The sequence below is a fragment of the Sylvia atricapilla genome, chromosome Z, assembly GCF_009819655.1.
Source record: "Sylvia atricapilla isolate bSylAtr1 chromosome Z, bSylAtr1.pri, whole genome shotgun sequence".
NCBI lineage: Eukaryota > Metazoa > Chordata > Aves > Passeriformes > Sylviidae > Sylvia > Sylvia atricapilla.
In genome coordinates this window covers 35808511-35828639 of record NC_089174.1, presented here as the reverse complement: position 1 = coordinate 35828639, position 20129 = coordinate 35808511, and the positions used below count along the sequence as shown (strand labels likewise).

The 20129-nt window shown below is 36.0% G+C and overlaps 1 protein-coding gene across 6 annotated transcripts in view; it reads right to left on the bottom strand.

Moving 5' to 3' along the window:
* Positions 1-20129, bottom strand: part of NTRK2 (neurotrophic receptor tyrosine kinase 2) — a 191274-nt gene that overhangs the window by 92433 nt on the left and 78712 nt on the right. For 2 of the 6 annotated variants that reach the window (XM_066340035.1, XM_066340037.1), the window contains 2 exons: positions 13052-13120; positions 12685-12772 (listed from right to left, as the gene is read on the bottom strand). The exons of 2 other annotated variants lie outside the window; for them this stretch is intronic. In XM_066340035.1, the coding sequence (XP_066196132.1) occupies positions 12717-12772; positions 13052-13120 (125 nt within the window). In that variant the 3' untranslated portion in view covers positions 12685-12716. Of the gene's footprint in view, positions 1-10745; positions 12198-12684; positions 12773-13051; positions 13121-20129 lie in introns of those variants that run through there. 2 more of the 6 variants (XM_066340036.1, XM_066340038.1) reach the window with 2 other exon arrangements.

Below are 20129 nucleotides of genomic sequence, written 5' to 3'. Positions count from 1 at the left end.
CCAGGAAGCAGTCAACAGGTAACAGCTTCACTGAGCTCCTGCACCTTCTTGGGGTTCTCAAGTTTTACTAGTCTACAATGGGTCATATTAGCTTAAATGGACACAGAAACTCTTTTTTCAAAAGCATGTGGTTTGTCACCTGAGCATTTGGGATAGATTTGTTTGCCAGTGGTTTCCAGAGGCATTAGAATCTGGTCTGTTAAAGGAGCTACAACTTTTTTTAGTTTACTGATCAATTTCTACATTAAATTTTTTCATGATATATCAGCAGTACCCAAGGAACAAAAGTATGACAACCTCAAACAGCTAAGTTATCTAATTAGTCTGCACAAATGAAGGAAAAAGTAAGTCCTGAGCTATTCATTTAAATTTTTACGAGGAAAAAAATGTCACTATAGATTAATTTTTTAAATTAAATCCCACTTTTAAGAGTACGATTACAACAAGTTTCTCACCCTTTGTCTCTAACAATGCCATCTGGCATCAATTTAGTTTCAGATTGTCACACAGTCATTGCTGAAAAAATACCGAATATTCACACTTAAGGATATTTCTTAAAATTCTTAATGAAAAAATGTGTGTCAAGAGAGCACCATATCTTGCAAAACAGAGATCAGCAGAGAATCATTTAGCAGCATAGAGACACTGGAGTCGTCAATTTAAAATAAGACAACCCTGTTTAATTAAACTCACTGATCTAGGTTCTAAGGCAAGCTTCCAAGTATGTAACACACATATATTAATTCAATACTAGTAGTAAAAAAATAGTTACTTTATCTACTGTGTTAGTAACATATGACTAAAACTGCAATATATAGCACTATTTTACACCTACATAATCTCCTAAAAGATCATTTTGTAGAAAAAAAAATGAAACTTTAGACAAATACAGATCTTGCATGAAATCTGGCTATTATGGATTCAACAGCACAAACACCTTACAGTTTTGGAATTAAAATTGCATTGCTTCAATTGGCTGATATTTCCTTTTTATGTTAAATGTTTGGCAGGACCTAAAATGGATGTTTACTCCTTGAAATGTTAACAGACAATGAATGTCAAGCTTCGAAATTTACCATTCCCAAGCAGTAGGATGTAATAGTACTTACAAATGAATATTTAAGTTATTCCTTTAGCTGATGTGAATTGGTAAAACCATACTGACCATACTTTTCTTGTTCCCTACTGATTTTGTGTACCTTGTGGTTTAGCATCCTATGCAGATACATTCACTGCTGGACAGACAGATTTGTCAGTATTTTAAAGCTACATGGTACAAACAGAAATGACATGCAAGGAAAGACATGGGAGAATCAGGCTGCATAAGCTCTGTACTTGCAATTGTGATGTGTAAGCAGCAGTGACAAAACATTTCATGGATGCTAAAGGAAGCAGTTACACATTACTAATGGACAATTTAACGTGGTACTCTAGCTAGCCCCCCTAGAAACCTGAAACAGATAACATAACTCGATAAGAGCAAGATGTGAAACAAGGTAGGACCACACACACATGCACTGCTTCTCCCATCCATAACTCATTGCAGTGATGACAAAAATCTCAGATGAATAAACAGCCCTTATTTGTTTTATAGCAGAATACATTGCTGTGGTCTCTCCAGGGTCAGAGCCAGGACTCTAGTATCAAGACAAAAATTGTCACAGACCCTTTATGTCCTGTAACGTACAGGTGGAAAACCTCATGAATGCAAAGTTAAACTTACATTTATACTCTGTATTAAACAAATAAATCTCACAGTAGCCTGATTAATGGCAGCAGAAGTGAAACCTGCATGTTTGAACATGGGCAAAAGAAGCTTTTCAAAATTTCCACTCTGCTCTTAGAGACAGTCACACTCTTTGTGATTTGGTTGATCACAGAGTAACGCAGTCTCTCTGCCATGAATCTTCAACCTCTCTTCTTCCTGTGCCAAAGGTTGCCCTTCCCTGGCATGAGTAGCTGTCCTCTGGCAATCACTGATCAAACTACTATTGTGGGGGCCATGTAACTATCACTAGTAGTTACAGCTGCTCTCACTATGCTCAGAGCAGAACCCAGGAGCAAAAAATGTTAGAGCCTTGCAGTCAGGAACAACTGATTCCAGATGCCATACTCTGGAATACCTCCTAATGACAGGTAACAACTTCACCTGGCTACCAGGGTAGTTGAGTGCAACAGCAACACAGTTATATATACATTTGGATTCCACCAAAGTGCGAAGTTGCAGCAAGCAATGGAAACTTGGCATCTTTATTAGAAAGAGAAAGCATGATGATAAATCTTTGCCTTCCTCTTGAAAAGGCATGTGGCCCTTCACACTTTTTTTGAGACAATGATAAAGTCTGATAAAGTGATTCTTTACCTGGAAAGAGACTATGCCAACTCCCAAGGGAAAAACAACACCAACATATGGGAAAAGGTCTTGTTATACCACACAAAAAGTAGAAGGCTGGTCTTAGCATGTTCCTCTTCAAAAACTTTACCTCAAATGCCTGGAGAAAGGAAATGCTCAGGCAAATCACAGTCAACTTACCTGGCTTTGATTCATACTCTCAGAAGCAAACGAATGCAGAGTTGATGATTTGGGTTTTATTTTAAAAATATTTAATGTATTTAAAAAGTATACACTTAAACAACTACTAATAACAGTTGTGTGCAGAAGTCTTAACAAATGCTATCCGAGACTGAGATATCTATCAATGGGCTACTTGGTACCTAGAAGACAGACTTCACCAAGTCAGGTAGTTACATTACAACATACAGGCAGATTACCAAAAAATTACTTTTGGTTCATAGAGCATAAAACAGAGAGAGAAACTGACTTCCTAGATTGTCTAATCTCCTGATGTTAATGGGAAAAGTCAATGAGCAGGCCTTAGTAGGAGGAAGACATCACTGATATTCTTTCATAATTCTGACTTCTCTCTCTGTCTCTGTTAGTACTTACAGCAACACACAGAGTTTTGAATCTTAATGAAAATGGGAGGATTACATAAATGCTTTCTTCTAACAAGCATAGACTTATCAAGATTTCACATTTTGTTCTAATTCTGATAGTTAATCTCTACAGGTACATAGAGTCCTTGGATTTCTCCTAGGATGTTAAGACATCTAAAGTAAGTGAAGCAACTTTTTATGACTATGCAATGATTACATAGAACAAACTGTACTAGGAATCTCTGATATGGCTAGTTCTATTGACATTCTCTCTGAGACATCTGGGGATGAAAAGTGTGAGCTAATTTATAAGCCCTAACCTCATCATGCTAGCTCTTATAAGGAAACATTAAAATTAATTGCATAGCATGCATCTTTAGAAAAAGAAAGGAAAATTAAGATTTAGGCAGTGGGATCTGTGCTGGTATGTCTCCTAGAGTAAATACATCACAAATACTCAGCACAGGAAAAAAAAAATGTTTATATAAAACTAACTGATTTCTTGGACCTTGTTCCCTGAGGCAAAGATGACATCCATTCCTGAGGCATCATATACTTCAGTGCTGTAGACACTGAAATTTTGCTAAAACCCTTCAAGGGGAAAACATGGTGACTCTTCATGGAACAAACTAGTCATCAAGAAACTTCACAGCCAATTGTCCATCTGGAGTTTCACCATCTTCTGCTATCTGACGTCTAGTATCCAGCATGAGCTATAAGGAGTTATTAAGGACCTGCAATTGGTGGTTGTGGTAGTGCATCCCTCCCTCCCCTAGGCCACACTATCACTGATGTGTGGTTCCCAGCACACACTTGCATATTTTTGTTCTGCACATCAGCTATCTTGGGAAGGTGTTGAGGCTAGAACAGCCAGTTCAAATACTTTTCTCCTTCTGAACATGTAAATAGCACAGCACTTCTAATGACAAGAGTAAATGCAGGTATAAAAGACACTGTCACATTCACATTCTAACTCATCAGGAGACACTATTTGGAATTTTACTGATTACAGTCACAATCTATTAAGGAAATAGATCTGAAGTTTCCTACAACAACTGAAGGCACAATATTGGCATCAGAGAGTGGCATAACGTGAATCAAGTAGGAATTTGAAAACTACAGTAGAAAAGCATAAATAAAACAAACAAGTAGTCTTTAAATTAAAATTTTAAATTACTTAAATTAAGAGCAAGAACTTAAAATAATTTTTCATTTGCCTTTCAAATACACCTTTCTATTCTCTTTACTTACACTTATTTTAGAAAACTGCAGAATGTATTTGCTTTTAATAGGTAAGAACACATTGCCAAAAGTTCTTTCAGTTTAATAAAAGGACAACATACATATATATATATCACCAAACAGTAATTTGACTTTTTGCAACCTTCTCATGAAACTGCAATATATAAAGAACTGCTTATGATGTGCTCTTTATTTTTGCTTTAGTGCCTGTTCACTAACATAATACAGGAAGACACATCAATTACTCAAGCTGAAAAGTGATCTTTGATTTTGTTTTAGTTTTAAAATAGTAATAGAATTATAAACTAACCTAAGAAATTAACTTTTTATTCTTGAAGTACTTTAATGATCAAAGTAGACAGAAATTACAATATATCAAGATACAAATCCAACATATGCTTTATCTTTTTTCTCATTTAAAGGAATAAAGTCAAGACTTCTACAAAAATTTTAAGCTACAATTCACATTCATTAAAAATAAACCCTTGTTTGCAGTTTTACACTAATTTGGATTATTAAAAATATTAAGACTTTTTATTTCTTACAGTATTGACTTCCTAATTTCCCAGGCAGTGTAAATGGCTATTTTAACTTTTGCCTTTATTCAGCTTCATTTCTTATTCTTCTCCCTAGATAATAACTTCTTGGTCTACTGAGTCTGAAAACCTTCTATTACAGTCTTTCAGTGGCAACATTGTTTCTACACAAAAAATAATCAAACACATCACAATCTCAGCAAATTCTTCAACCTGGCATTTTTGAGACTTAACATTTTATATCGTTTGAACGCTTTCTGCAAAATAATTGCATCTACCAGCTTAATCAATATCAGAATTTACCTCTAATAAATACTGTCTTATTGAAAGCTCCTCCTAGAAAAAGAACAGACCTTTACACTGAGACTGTTTCTTCTAGAAACTGAGAATACATCCAATTAGCTCCAAAAGAATATTTTATATGGAGGATGATAAAAAAAGTGTATGGGTAAAATACACTGCATAACACCACAACTGTCCAAATAGGTGAAAAAATTCAAAATTGCCTGTGGGTATACAAAGCAGACTTGGTAGAACACTCAGAGAGCTGTTAAGATCCCAGAGGAGAAAAACACGACAAAACATTTCAGAAGCAAGAAAACGTGTAATCCGCTGTAGTTCAAGTACAGCCATCACATTTATGGGAAAATAGGATGTGCCCTAGTGAAAAGGAAAAAAGATAAAAAATTTGGACATAACCTGTGATACAACCATTTCAACATTCTTTTGTATTCTGTTTCATTAAATCTGTGAAGAAATCCAGATAGTTCAGGCCAAGAAACAGAAGTCCCAAAGCAAAGCCTACCCTTCAAATCACAGCACTGATGTTTCCTCAAAACAGTTTGAAAAATCACCTCGTACTTGAGTATTTAAGCAAACAGCTTTTCTTTGTGTTAAGTTCTGAGTAGATAAAGTATGGCTTAACAATAAAACTTTGTGTCTTACAGGCAACAGCTGAACATGTAGTTATTGTAGACCTGAATATGCACACATTTGATTGAATGTACATATTAATGATACACACATCTTAATTAAATTAAATAGAAATAAAACTACTGCAAACAGTTGGGGGAGGGGTACTTTATAAATAGAATAATGATTAATGGTGCTATAAAAATATAATTAAGGAGTTGAATCTCACTTTTTATCAGAACACAAAGATAACAATAGCATTTTTATAACAACAGGTAACATGTGAGGAACTCAATGACTGACATATTTTTAATGCACTGCACTATTACTAATTAAATACAAAATGTGATCAATTTACAGGTAGTGAAAGACACAATGATAAGAAATTATGGAACTTTATTGGTCAGTTAAAAGTAAATTCATCTAATACATTTTTTATAGATTGTCCAAACTGTTATGGTAGCATTTGGGAATAAAAACCGTGTTACTTACAAGAAACATGAAATAGTTTCAATACTAAGAATTAGAGGGAAGAGGGAGAAACAAATCATGGCTTGGTGATGGGTCACAGCAAGCAATTTTTAAACCACAGAATCACAGAATGGGTCAGGCTGAAAGGGACCACAGTGGGTCATCTGGTCCAACCTCCCTGCTCAAGCCAGAGCACATGGCACAGAATTGTGTCCAGATAGTTCTTGAATATCTCCAGTGAGATATTCCAGGGAGACTCCAAAACCTCTCTGGGCAATCTGTGCCAGTGCTAGGCATAGGAAAGAATTTCTTCCTCATGTTCAGGTGGAACTTCCTGTGCATCTGTTTGTGCTCACTGCCCCCTGTCCCACTACTCGGCTTCCATGATGTGATGATCCGGTAGAAGGTAGCAACTTTGTGCTATAATTTAGAATGCTACTTTTTTCCATGTGTGAAAAAATAACCTTAGGAAAGAATGTTAAAGTCCTATACTTTGATATCCACTGAATGACTCTTCCTGTTTTTCAACTGTGACTGAAATATAAGAAAATACTCAGGAACAGAGAGCTATGAATGGCAGTGAAAGATATTTGAAGTGTATTTGTTGAAAATTCTTGTCTTAGGTTTGTGCAGTGGTGTGGCAACCAACTATGCTCGCACACTAATGAAGTTCGCAATACCAATGAAATAGCTGTATTAAAATAAAATCTCTGAGAAAAAAATCAGGATTTCTTTTCTGTTTGGTGTACATGCCTGACAAGGGAGCCCTACTCAGCTTACATCAAAGGAAAACCAAAGCTATCATAAGAAAGTCATGACTCTACCCTTTACTCGCTTGAATATCAGATGGTTCCCTGAAATTTTATATGGGTGTCCTCGTCTTTCCAGCTAAGGAACAAAGTAACAATGAAAATATGTATGCAAGGAGACAAATTTCTTCCTATATTAAGAAGTAATCTGCTTAGTAACCCTGCTGTGACTTGCTGCCTCTAGAGACTATGGGGGAATGGCCCTCTTCAAAATGAAAGCAGTTTGGCTCTATACTGCCTACAACTCTGCTCCAGGCCAAGACACGTGCTTATCCAACACACTCCTTGCAGCTGCAAAAATACACCTAGTCATGGAAGGTTGCTATTAAAATTAGAAGGATGTAGCATGTCCACACCAAAACAATACACACTCCAATGTGGGCTCTTCCAATCTAGTGGGGGCTTTTTTAATGAAAGTAAGTCAACCAGTTAATCTCGAGGCTGATTAAAAGACAATACCATGTTTTGCAAGTTCAGTCACATACGTGCTTGTGGAACTGAACAGCTATATTTATTTGCAATCAATGCATCATTTCCTACCTTCAGAACAGATTTAATTTGTATGAACAAAAGAAAAACAGAGCAAATAGAAGCCAGCTTCCAAAGTTTGGGATACACATTCCTATGGAAATGGGACAATAAAATGGGCTGTGACGCGTGAAATACACAGCAGCAGCATTCTCTGTTTGTCTTGTGATGTTGCATTCATACTCAATACTTCCAGCCACCTTCAAACTCTTGCTCTGGAGATCAGATGATGAAAATCTCACACAACACGGACCTACATTATCCTCTGAAATACTTTACACCATCACATAATGATGGAAAAGTCTTTCAAAGGATATTCCAAGACCCTGCACATTTGTGCCCTAAGAAGAAGAGAACTTACAACAACTCACAAAGTAGGACATTGAGCTCTCTGAAGCACAGAAAACAGAACCACCAAAAATTGGAAGGAAGATAAGAAGTCAGAGAGAATGATGGAGAAGAAGAAAATACTAAAAACCTTTACATAAGCTTTTGGGATTTTCTTTCGAAATAAACATGAACAAAATACTTAGCTGCTCATCCACTAATAACTTTTGAATTATTTCAAATAATAATATATTATATATAATTTCATTAATGATAATTACTAAATGGAAAAAAAGATGGCAGAATTAAAAATCACTCAGAAATTATGATTTTTTAAATCTGTTGGATAATAGTTTCCAACTTTACAAACTATTTGCAAGTTTTTAACCATTAAAATAGATGCAAATTAATTGATGGTCTTCATGGTGATAATTAATTGTCAACTTAACATGGACAGCTGAATAAAGGAATTGACAAACTTTATATTAAGGCTGCTGTTTAAAGAGCCAATTGGAAGTGTACTGGTCATTTTCATACAGCAAAATTCCATATGTTTTACAGTTTTTGAAAAAACAGGCCTAGGAATTGGCTTTCTTAGGAAAAAAATGATTTTTAGTGCTTCTGCCTACAGTCAAAAATGAAAAAGCAATCCCCACAAGAACTATTTGAAGTAAAATTGTTTTCAATTAGCTGTCCACAGGTTTTCTTGGCACTGTCTGCTGTTCCCAAGGATCTTGATCTTTCTCCCACTGAAATGCATGTTTTTCTTCACTGCTGCCTGGGAGAGATCCAGTTGGTAGACAAAGGCAGTGGAAAGGATGAAGACTGTCTTTCACAGGTTAGGACATTCAAGACACATATTGCCATGAAAATGTCTCATAGCAGCCTCACTCTGCCCTGGCTGTGAGCTTCCAGGATTCCCATTAAAAAAGAGATGGCCCCTAGACATCTTTCTTCAGGAACAGACATTTTGCAACTGCTCCCACCTCACTTTTCATGATAGGCAGCTGCAGCAAGCACAGCTCTGATCCCTGCCTGGGAACAAAGAACTTCTTTGCAACATAGAGTTGGCCACTGGTCAAACTTCCACCACATCCAACAGAAACAGGTTTATTTAACAGACTGGATGACATGACTTGCCCCACACCAAAACAACCCCAGCAGTGCTTCCTCTCCAGGCCCCCAACTAATCTGTCCATCAAACTGCTCAACAGCTTATCTCAACATGTCTCTGAGCATATTAAAAAGCATCTAAAATAAAATCTAGTACAAATAAACCCCTTCTAGCAGAAGCTTAGAAATATGCTTTTATTTTAGTTTCATGTCTGGCACTGCGAAAAAAAATAGCAACTCTGCCTTTAGACATTTCATAGCCTTTTTTATTGCTCAGTAAAACAATATAAAAGCTTTTCAATGTCACATCCTGGATGTTCATCAACTTTTACCATGTTAATGGTTCCTGTATGATTTTTAGTTTCAGTCTCACTTTATTTTAAGGAGGTCAAGAATTTGTAATTAAGCGAGCCCTTTGTAAACTGACACCTTTTGGGCAGATCAGAATCTCTAGAGTTATAAGCCATGTCACTTACAATCAAGCTGAAAGACAGAAGCTAGTGGTATCATAATTTCCATGTTAAAAGTTTAGCTCCGTTAGCTTTAAGAGGCTCTGTCCACATACTGAAAAGAAATCGTTTTAGGGACATGTAGTCATTTTCCATCATGCATTAAACATCTGTGATAAGACATTATTAGTAACAAATCACGTGCTGTAATCCATAATGTTCTGTGAATATTTGCGTCAAGTAATAATGTACTGAGTGTCTAACATAATGTAGTACAAAATATGTAAGAAGGGTATTCTACAATACAGATATAAAAATATATATATGTATATATATTTCAGTGGTGCATAGATCAGTTAATGTTTATTAAAGTTACCTCCATGATTACATAAAATCCAAAATACTGTGTCAGTACATTCTGAAACATTTGAAGGTCAAGCCTACCCCTAGCCAATAAAGATGAACTGCAAAGTGCTACAAAATAAATTACAAAAAAGTTATGTAAAATCCCCAATCAATAACTGTGCATATTTATGCATATAAATATTATGAATCAGAAAGAACTATCTTTTAAAATTAAATATTTCAAAAGTCAACTGCCAAATTCCAGCTTCACAAGTTTGCTTTTTCCCTGCCAAAATAAAATGGTTCAGATTCTCACCTCATTAATTTGGCAATAAATTGTGAACACATAACTGAAATATGCTGACTTTGTCTCAGCAAAACTTCAAACTGGAATTTGGGCTACTGGGTCAAGCACTGCTCATGATCCAACATGTGTTTGATGTAAGTCCACTGACTTTAGTTCAAATATTGCCGCTAGATGACTGTCTACTAATTTAGAATCAGGTCTGTGACATCAGATATTATTTCAACATGAGGATAGATTCATGGATAAGTAAGAAGTTTGAGCAAAAAATAATTGAAAGGAAGCTAAAAGTGAATCGGTAAGCAGAAGAGAAAGTTAAGATCTCTGGAAAATAAGACCATATCCACACAGACTTAAGGAGAAAAAAAGGCAAACATTCCTAATACTCTTTCTCAGGAACAGCAGAGCACTTGATGACATCTAACTTCAAACAGGAACTGTGATGGATATCCTTAATTGCTGCCATCCCTCCCCAAATCACCACAGTATGTGCAGGGTGACAAAGACAACACGATTCCTAGGTCATCAGTAGACTTCCAGCTCTGTCCTCTTCTTTAATGTGGGGGGCAGACTACATCTTTGGGACAGATTTTTACCAACTGCATCTCCCCTTCCCTAACTAGTAGAAAGGGAAAGGAAGTATTTCCCTACATAGGCCTAGAAGAATCCAAATGTGAACACGTTTCTTGACTAATAAGGATATTTCTGAAACTTGAGCACAGCAGGAATAAAGAACTTGGATGCAAGAGGCTTAAGAAAACACAAGGAAAAAGTTGAAGGATTAAGTCTTAGAAAGCAAAAAGCAGGTAAATACAGAATGAAAGAATCAAAGCTGCTGTAGAAAGGGAGGGATGGTGTATGGCCTTAGAAGACTGAAGTAAAAAAAAAAGCAACAGAAGACTGAAAATGGCTGAAATTAAAAAAATGGTAACAATGAAAAGCAAACACATTAGGGACAAAATAATACCATCTCTTCTTTTTTACTAAACATAATTGTATGGAATTAAATTCAAATTATATCTCAAAAATTTAACCATAATACACAGAAACATAAGCATCTACCTCAGTCTTTCAGTTCTAGTCTTTGTAGCTAAATCTCAGTTAAAAAAACAGCCCTGAAACTTCATACTTCTAACAATTCCCTAAACTGAAAAGATCAAAGTAGACCCTCAGGATTTCATACATAAATCAAACGAAAATTAATTTCTAGTACTATATCTAAATGCAGCCCTGCTCTTGAAATATGCTCATGCCTTCATTTAGCTTTACTTGTTACAGCAGACTCTTCTCTGCATTATAGTGAAGCACTTTCTGAAGTATACTTCACATTTAAATATGTACTGTTAAACAAGCCTCTAAGTCTACATCTGAAGGACTAGCCACATACTGTTGTTATTCTTGCTCTTGGCTCAGAATCAGCATTTTGACCTACTACAGATTTGTAAGCTTATTCAAACTTAGGGACTATCTTGAATAAGCACAACCTAACTGAATGTCTAAGTGATGGCACTGGTTCAATATCCAAACACACCAAACAGTATTGCCACCTTTCTGTATACAGCTTAGACTCCTCATCTTCCTGGTAAAGTCAGTGGAACTACATACATAATAAGATTTGCAGGGCCAGCTCTGCAATTTACTGCTTCAGGAGTTAAGACCATATCCTGCAAATATATAAGAACTTAACTTTAAGGATGTCAGCATTCCCACTGAAAGTAGTGAGCTTGCACACACACTCAAACTAAGCATTGCAGAAATTGTTCAGAGACATTAATTCAATAAAATAAAAGCAGCTTTGCAGTTCACCTTTGATAAATATTCTTTATAAAAACAACATCTTTCTAGTTAAGTTTGAACAGAAAAAAAAATTGACAGAGGGAACAATTTCATTTCAATGTCATTTTAGAAGACACAGTGACGACAATGCAATAGGAAAGAGTGTGGTAGCTTATTTCTGGACTTTCTTGAGTTTTTTTAGCTGCCTCAGGGCTTCACTTTTCCCTGCTCTTGGAAAAACAGCTACTGATTTGAATGTACTTCTATAGTTCTCCAAACATAACCAATGTTTAAAAGAGAAATCCAAGGGAGGTGGCACTTCACTGGGCAAGACACTGTCCACTCCCTACAGTGCAGCACATAGATTCCACAAGCTCAACAGCCCCTCTCTCATCTTTTCCTTATTTCATTTACCCATCCAGTGGGATCTTATGAAATAAAACAAAACCTAAAAGAAACAAAATGAAATGTGAGAAATCATACTTAAAAAAAAAGTCAAATAAAAATCAATACAAAAGACCAAACACAAATGAATACTTGACAATCAAACACGTACAAAGAAAAAGCATTTAAAGCATACATAAATTACATAAAAACTGTACATGAATTTATGAAAATGACAACATTACCTCTATCTTGTGGCTAAAGATTTTATTTGTTAAATAAGAATGTATAACATATGCTATCTATTTGTCTTTAACATATCAACATACTCAGATTGAGCTGTAATGAATTAAATCTATAATTTTCCAACCAAGGACTATACTATGTATGGGTTAGAAAAACCTCAGCCAGGTACTCTGCCCTGTGCCAAGGCTTATAGTTACTGTGCACAATCAAGTTTTCTGTCTTTAGTTTGGTACACCAGCTAAATGAAGGGTACCCCACTATGCCACAGACTTACTCTACGTACACCAGTACACTGGATTCTCTGTAACTTTCATTTCACACCTTAACGCTGTGCATATCATCCTCTCTTGCCTGCTCTGAACAGGCTGCTGCCCTTAATGGTATGAACTGCCTCTGTAATGGCAGAGAAAGTGCAGCTGGAGAAAATATTAGTCACTTATTTTGAAATTCATTGTGTTTAAATATCAAGAGGAACTTAAAAATCAACCACTAAATATGATGCCACACTGATATACGTAAAAATCCCCACAATATGTTCTGCTCTGAGATGAAGGAAAAGGCCTATCTCCCCCAAAATCTTACCTGACAGTTTAAGGATAAGAAATTTTAAAAAATGGAATTCAACTAGCTAGTTTTATGGCACAAATACTTCCTAGAACAGCATTGCCTTACCCAGTCTGTTGTTATCTGATGCAGTTGAGTTATTATGTACATCACTGTTGACAGCCACCATTACTTGTTCTAATGACATTTGAAAAAAACACATGTGAGAGTTGTACTATCAGTCAGCAAATGTAGGCTTTTAAATCCTGTTTTAGTAAGTTGTCAATGTTTCTGAAGACTGAAGGCTTATCCGTATTTCATAGAAATCTAAACAATTCAGAGCCAAATCTTGATTTGCTTTCAATAATGCAACTTAGTGCTATCAGTTTCAAGAAAAGCTGAATTTCACTGTTAATACCCACAACTAATTCATTTACATTGAGTTTTCTTGTTTGTTTCTACCCTGGAAGTAGGTAATCACACATACAGGAGCTGAACTTGCTAGCTTTGTGCAATCCCATATTTCCAAAAGTATGTGGCAAAATACCTTTTCTTTGCAACAGTTATTAAGGTCTCATGTAAGGTGTCAAAAACCCCTAAAGGGATCTGCTAATTAACTGACAAAAATAGAGTATCAGTTGAAGAGAGCCTAATTTCAGAACAGTAAGCAATTACCAGAATGGTGTTTAGAAGTTATGGGTTAGAAAAGGAGAAATATCATTGGGGTTTTTGGTAATCTACAATTAAGTCTATTGCATGGTTACTATTTTCCTCTTGAATTTCCTAAGTCATTCAGACCTCTTCCTGGAATCTTGCTTTCTTAAATATGAGAGATTGCATATGTTCTTGACAACTTAAGACAAAGGACACGTATGTGTATTTACATAAAAAACCACAGATTTATACCACACTTTTAACACCAGAGCAAATCATTGCAAAGGAAAGGTTTTTGACTTTTAGATTATCCCTTACCTGGTCTGCTGCAGTCACAGTGAAATCATATTGGTGTGTTTTAAGTCACCTCTGAATTTTAATTTGAGGAGTTGTCAACTAATGAACTAATATTTATGTACAGTAAACAGGCAAAACACAAGTACAAAACAGATCTATTTACAGCTACTGCAAACTCCACCTGATAAGTCATGATGGGGGGCAGGGGTAGGAGGAAGGTTGCACAAGTATTTTAGGGAAGGAAAGCTGATGTGTTCTTGTAAACTACCAGAGGTGCTTAGGGAGATGGTTTAGTGGAGAGTGTGGTAGTGTTAGGTAAATGATCGGACTTGGTGATTTTAAAGGTCTTTTTCAACTGATTCTATTATTCTATATTTTTAGTTGCATTTCTGTATTTTAGTAACCCTGGTAATCAACAGTGGCATCTATGGCTCTATCAACCATTATGGGAGAAACCTCAGACCTATGACTGAGCAGTCTACAGGAGTCAAGAAGTCCACAAGGGAGTCCTGTAAGTCCTATTGAAGGCAGAAAAATGAATCACAATAAAAAACAAACAAACAAAACAAAACAAAACAAACAAAAAAAACAAAACACCAAAACAAAGAAAGGAAAAAGATGAAAGAAAGAAAAAGGTGAAAAAAACCACAAGAGTCTACTAACTTTAATCACTAAAACATGGAAAAAAACCCATGTGCAGTACATAGAAATGAAAAGAATATATGACTACAAAATAATTGTGGGGAGCTGGGCAGAGGGTGACAATGGAGCAAGGAAACAGGACATATATAAAGATGCAGAAACTGAACAGAAGCGCTTTAAAAAAAACAGAACTCCATTTGTACACTGGATCTCTGACTATTTGGAGACATTAAGCTAACAAAGGCAAGACACTATGGGTGATAGATATTTAGATGGTTTTTCATGTCCTTAACTTCCAGCTTCCTATTTGGCTTCTCAGAAATCAAATGGAGTCAGCTAGGTAGGTTGAGGCAAAGCTTGATTTTGGCTTCAGTTGCTGCTGAGGTGCTGGATTCTTAGTTTAATATTAGTTTTAAAAGTACACTGCTGTTATATAAGCTGCCACTCAGACTTGCAGAGGAAAGCACACTAAAGAACAAAAGTAAAAAATGTCAAAATTAAAGTGGAAGACAGAAAAAAACTATTCATCTTCTCTGTACAAGGAATGACAGAACTTCATTCATCCTTTAAAGGAACATTATGTATCTGTCTCTCTGAAATTCAAATTTGTCCAAGACAGTAAAGAAAATAATAAGTAGTTTAAAATGTAACCAGATGATAACTTTATTTCCAATAGCAACTCTTCATTCAAAAACCTTTCAAATTAGTACTGTATTAATTTTTAGTCTTCAAACAAACATCATAAAAAATCTGGAGTACACTATTTTGGGAACATCAAATTTAAGCCTAACTGCTTAATAGAAATAGTAGTTTGAATTATATTATTAATAAGGACCTGGTTGAGCCACCAGTGAGGACTTTTTTTTAATCCTACTTCCCAGAAGCACCACAATTGACTATCTTATGAGCCTTGCAGATCTGTATCTCAGATACTGGATGATCTGTACTGTTCTGAGAGTTCACTCTGATTGGGAGCTGGATAAAATGTCACCAACTAACTGTTCCTAGCTTTTTGATTCATTAGAGAGGAAAGCATGAAAGGAAAAGTATAATAGCAAACCCTCCACCTTTATATCTATTGATTTTGAAAGAAGAGCCTTTAAACATGATCCTTTTTAAATGTAAAGAAGCCAATTTTTTTCCATCTTCAACCAGCACACAACAAAAACCTGAGCAGTCAATGGCGTCATAACATCTAATTGCCGTATTTGGGGAAATCACTGTTCTTGGGATAGTCACACATTCATGGACTAAATTTCTACCCATCCAAAGAATCTCAATCACTCTTCTCACTGGCTATGTTCCCTAAGTCATTCAGGAAGGCAAACATTACATGATGGTCATCTGAACTTTTTTCACAAAGCAAGATGATGAATTTTGGTTACCTACAATCCTTCTTGCTCCAACAGGATTTGAAATACTATATTTGAATGAGCTGTAATAAACTGGAGGTCTGAAGTCAGACTTTCTCGGTCATTACCAACCTGACCTATAATCTGTGAGAATAAATAAAAGTTTCCCAAAATGATGATTTAACTGAATATAAAATTAAGTTTTATATACTCACATCCCATTTGCCAATTATGTCTCTACTTAAGAGTTGCATAAATTAGGAGGCCATGTATCTAAACCAAATCTTACAAGGGAAAGTACAAGGAAAAGAAGTGCTGAACAATTGAAACATTCTATGATGTTGTCTCGCTCCATCTTCTCTCTTCATCAAGTGCATAAGGTTTATTCTAACATTGCGTAAGGTTTGCATAAGGTATATTCAGAATATTTTTTGTGGCCTTGATCCAAACAAAGCATTTTGAATCGAAAATCAATGTACATTTCACTTTTTTCCAGTGTGGAGTAAATTGAGCATACATGGCATGTATTGTATCTCTTTATTCATTTTAAATGAACTGTCATTCATATGGAGAAAGTTCAAACTGATGACTGGAAGGGAAGAAGACAAAGGTGAGATGCAGTTGCATTACCTAAAAATGTAGTCTTATCAAATTTGTCAGTTTCTTGTCTTAAGAAGGAGAGAAAATGAAACAATTTATTCCGGGTTTTATTTGCTTCTTGGATCTAAGGCATTGCTTCAAAGAACAGTGCTGGATAATGGTGTGGCAAAATCAGGACAAAATGTCACCTAATTTTTATTGGAAAGCAAGAAGAGGCTCCTGGAGAGCTTCTGCAGAATTTTTGTTGCACAAGGAAGAATAATGTCTTGTCTTACAGAGTGATGCGTACACAGCAGCAGAAGATTTGCAGATTTTACATTCCCCAGGCTCAATACTGCCTTTTATTTCAGAGCACAAAAACATAAACATTCACAACAATTTTTTCTTCCATTTAAAAATTGTGTTCATCTCATGATGTACTAAGACTATACTTTTAATTCATCTAATTAAGAGCTCTAATGAGAAACATAAATATTACTTTTTTTACCTAAGGATAAAAGCATGTATAGAAGCTATTAGAAGTCAGGGATTCACAGAAAATTCTGTGTCTGAGTTCAACATTAGTATCTATTTTCTGATACAGTTTTCCTGTAACCAAACTTACTTAGTAAATGGGAAAACTAGGACCAAAAGAGACTAAACAGTCTGACCCATTAAGTTATACATCAAGATAGAGTTTTGACCCTGTTACATGCTCCAGTTACTTAAAACAGGAAGGCAGCTCACAATCATATTAAACTCAGGACTACTTACAGTAACCCAAAACTAAAAAGTTTATTCAAAATATCCAGTATCTTATAAAGATTTCTTTTCCACTATCACCATGTCTTCCTCTAATGTCTAAATTTATGCTCCAGCGATAAGGATTGTATTTTTATGGATACTTCCACCTGTATTAGATTTCCAAATAAACATAATAAAACTGGAGTTATCAATATAATTATAGCAATATAATTGTTTCATTAATCTACACATTCATGAAATGAGAATGGAGGTCAAACACAAGTATCATGAGGAAACTTGATATGAGGTTCTGAACCTCATAAAGCTGTTCTCAGTGTAAAAAGTGGACCTTTTTACTCAACATTTTAGAGACCAAAATACTTCGGTTTAACAGTCCCTACACTGCTAACAAGGACCATTTAATGTCTTAATCTGTTTTTCTTTAGTTTGATCTGGACTTTTGATTTTATTTCCCAGTATGATCCATTGGAAGACATGTCCATTTTCCAAGCAAGCAGCAGAAAACAAAACATTTGTGCTCTGCACTCTTGAAGGAGAAAATATTGTATCTTTCTCAATGAGAGTCATTACCCTCATGATTTCCAGTGCAATATCAAACAGAAGTTTCCTTTTACAGTACTGCTGCTCATGGTGTAGTTGTTTTGTTTCCTATTGATTAGTGAGAGTCAAGGACATTAAGAGCTGAAGCTCAATCCATCCCTGCTTGGAAACAGCCAGTACATATATTTTGCAGAGCTTCTAATTCAGGGACAGTTAAAATAAAAAAGAGAGAGTGTGAATAAGCAACTGTTCAGAAACTGAAACAGAACCTGGCATTAACAGCAGCTCCCCACAGAAACACAGAAAATGTGCATTAGTAGAAACTCAGTTCATAAGAAAGAGTGTAGCAATTACTATTTCATACACATTTTAAAACATGGATATCTGTGGGTTATTTACATTTCATTTGCATGAAACACTGTATGCCTGAGAGATCAATCAATAAATCACGGGATGCTTTCTCAAAGCTTCCTGCAAGTACTTGAAAAGTCAAAGCTGTTAGCAAAGAAGGCCCATTACTTTATGACATCTTTAGAATTTGTGTTTAAATGCACTCATTGGTATGCATGTAAAATACAGAAATGCTACTACGCAGCTACGATTTTGACAAGCATCAGTTTACAGCCACAAGAAAAAAGATAAGAGCACTTGAAGGACATAGCATGACTATGTTTTGTCCCTTTGAAAAAGAGAATCACTGTCAATTTAGAAGCCATTGTGTCTCTATCCAAATATTGAAGACAACTGTACCATCCGGTTAGCCTGTGCAACTGCAAATATTCCATATTTTCAACATATGACCTTTTAGTAAGACCTGGAATGAGAGTTTTTATATACAAATTAGGGAAATAACATTTTTACAGTACAATCGGAGTTATGGAACTGAATCACATATGTTCATTATTAATGGGATTATTTTTCTTACTATTCCCTTACAGCAATATTTGGACCTTTGATAAATTACTGTCCTTGTAGCTGTTATTGAGCAATTCTCCAGCTTCCTTGCTATGATTGTTTACATTATGTCTTTGAAATCTGAATGTGTCTTAAAGGATGCATCTCATAACCATTCGGTGCCTCCAGTAAAACAACTGTGGGGTTTCTTTATTTCATTAATTTCAACTGTCCTCCTCTACACTCAGTACTAATCAAGCACTTTCACATGGCAGTTAACAATCTTCCTCAAAAAAACTCATCCGTGCATTGTCAACGATCAAGACAACAGACTGACAGCAAACAACCAAAAGCCAATTTCCAGCTAGTCCATGCTAGTCCAATGCTATGCTCTATGATGTCTTCTTCCTCCATCTTCTGCAGACTTCTAGGTCCAGGACCAAAGATCACTGCCTCATTTTGACACAATCTTGGCTCAAGTATTTCAACCCACAAATTCTCTCTAGAAAGAAAACTTAAGATGTAGGTCCCAAAGGTAATCAGGCCCACACAGCAAGTGTTTAGGAGATGTTGGTTCTGATTGACAAACCTGGTCTATGTCTATGACAAGGCAAAGCACTCAGTGGATGAGGGAAGAGCTATGGATGTTTCCTGCCTGTACATTAGTCTTTAAAAGCATTTTCCACAGCTCTCTCCTGGAGAAACTGGCTGCCCATGGCTTGAATGAGTGCAGTGCTCTCAGGGTTAAAAACCACCTGGATAGCCAGGCCCAGAGAGTGTTGGCAAATAGAGTTACATTCATTTGGTGTCCAATCACCAGCGGCTTTCACCAGGAAGAAAGACAAAATAGTGAAAAAATGCCACTAGTTATCTCTTACAACAAATCCAATGTCACAGAACGGGCAAGAGACAGCCTTTGAGTTGCCATCCACTGAACCTTAACTAAAGCAGTCCTCCTCTGCAGTAACACATGGCCTTTGAGGGAGGTGAAGGATGAAGCACAAGATGTTTCCTCATGAACCTCGTGGCCTGGTTTTACATTCCTGAAAAGCCACCTCTAAGTTTTGCACACATTTGTAAGCAGTTTGAAGAATATGTATTCAGGTCCTGAACCTGAATTTCAAAGCTCAATGAACTTTTCTTTCTCCCTAGACATTACAGTATGTTGGAATCCCTCCCAAATGCAGAAGATGGAGAATATTTGTAAGGAAAAATACTGCACAAAGCAGTATTAAATGAAGCAATTTGAATCTTCCAAATCACAGCTTCTTGGAGCCATAGTGAAAACAATGTGCGCTTACTCCAGTCTAGCCTTCCTCTGCTTTACTCTGTTCTCAGCTCTACACTGTCACAAAATGGATCTCCATTCAAAGGAGCACTCTTCACAGGATAAACCAAGGAGAAGGAAAGTGGTCTTGGGAAAAAGGGAAGTTTCCACTCTTTGTATTTCTGAATGCTACCTCTTACAGCACCCTTTTCATGCA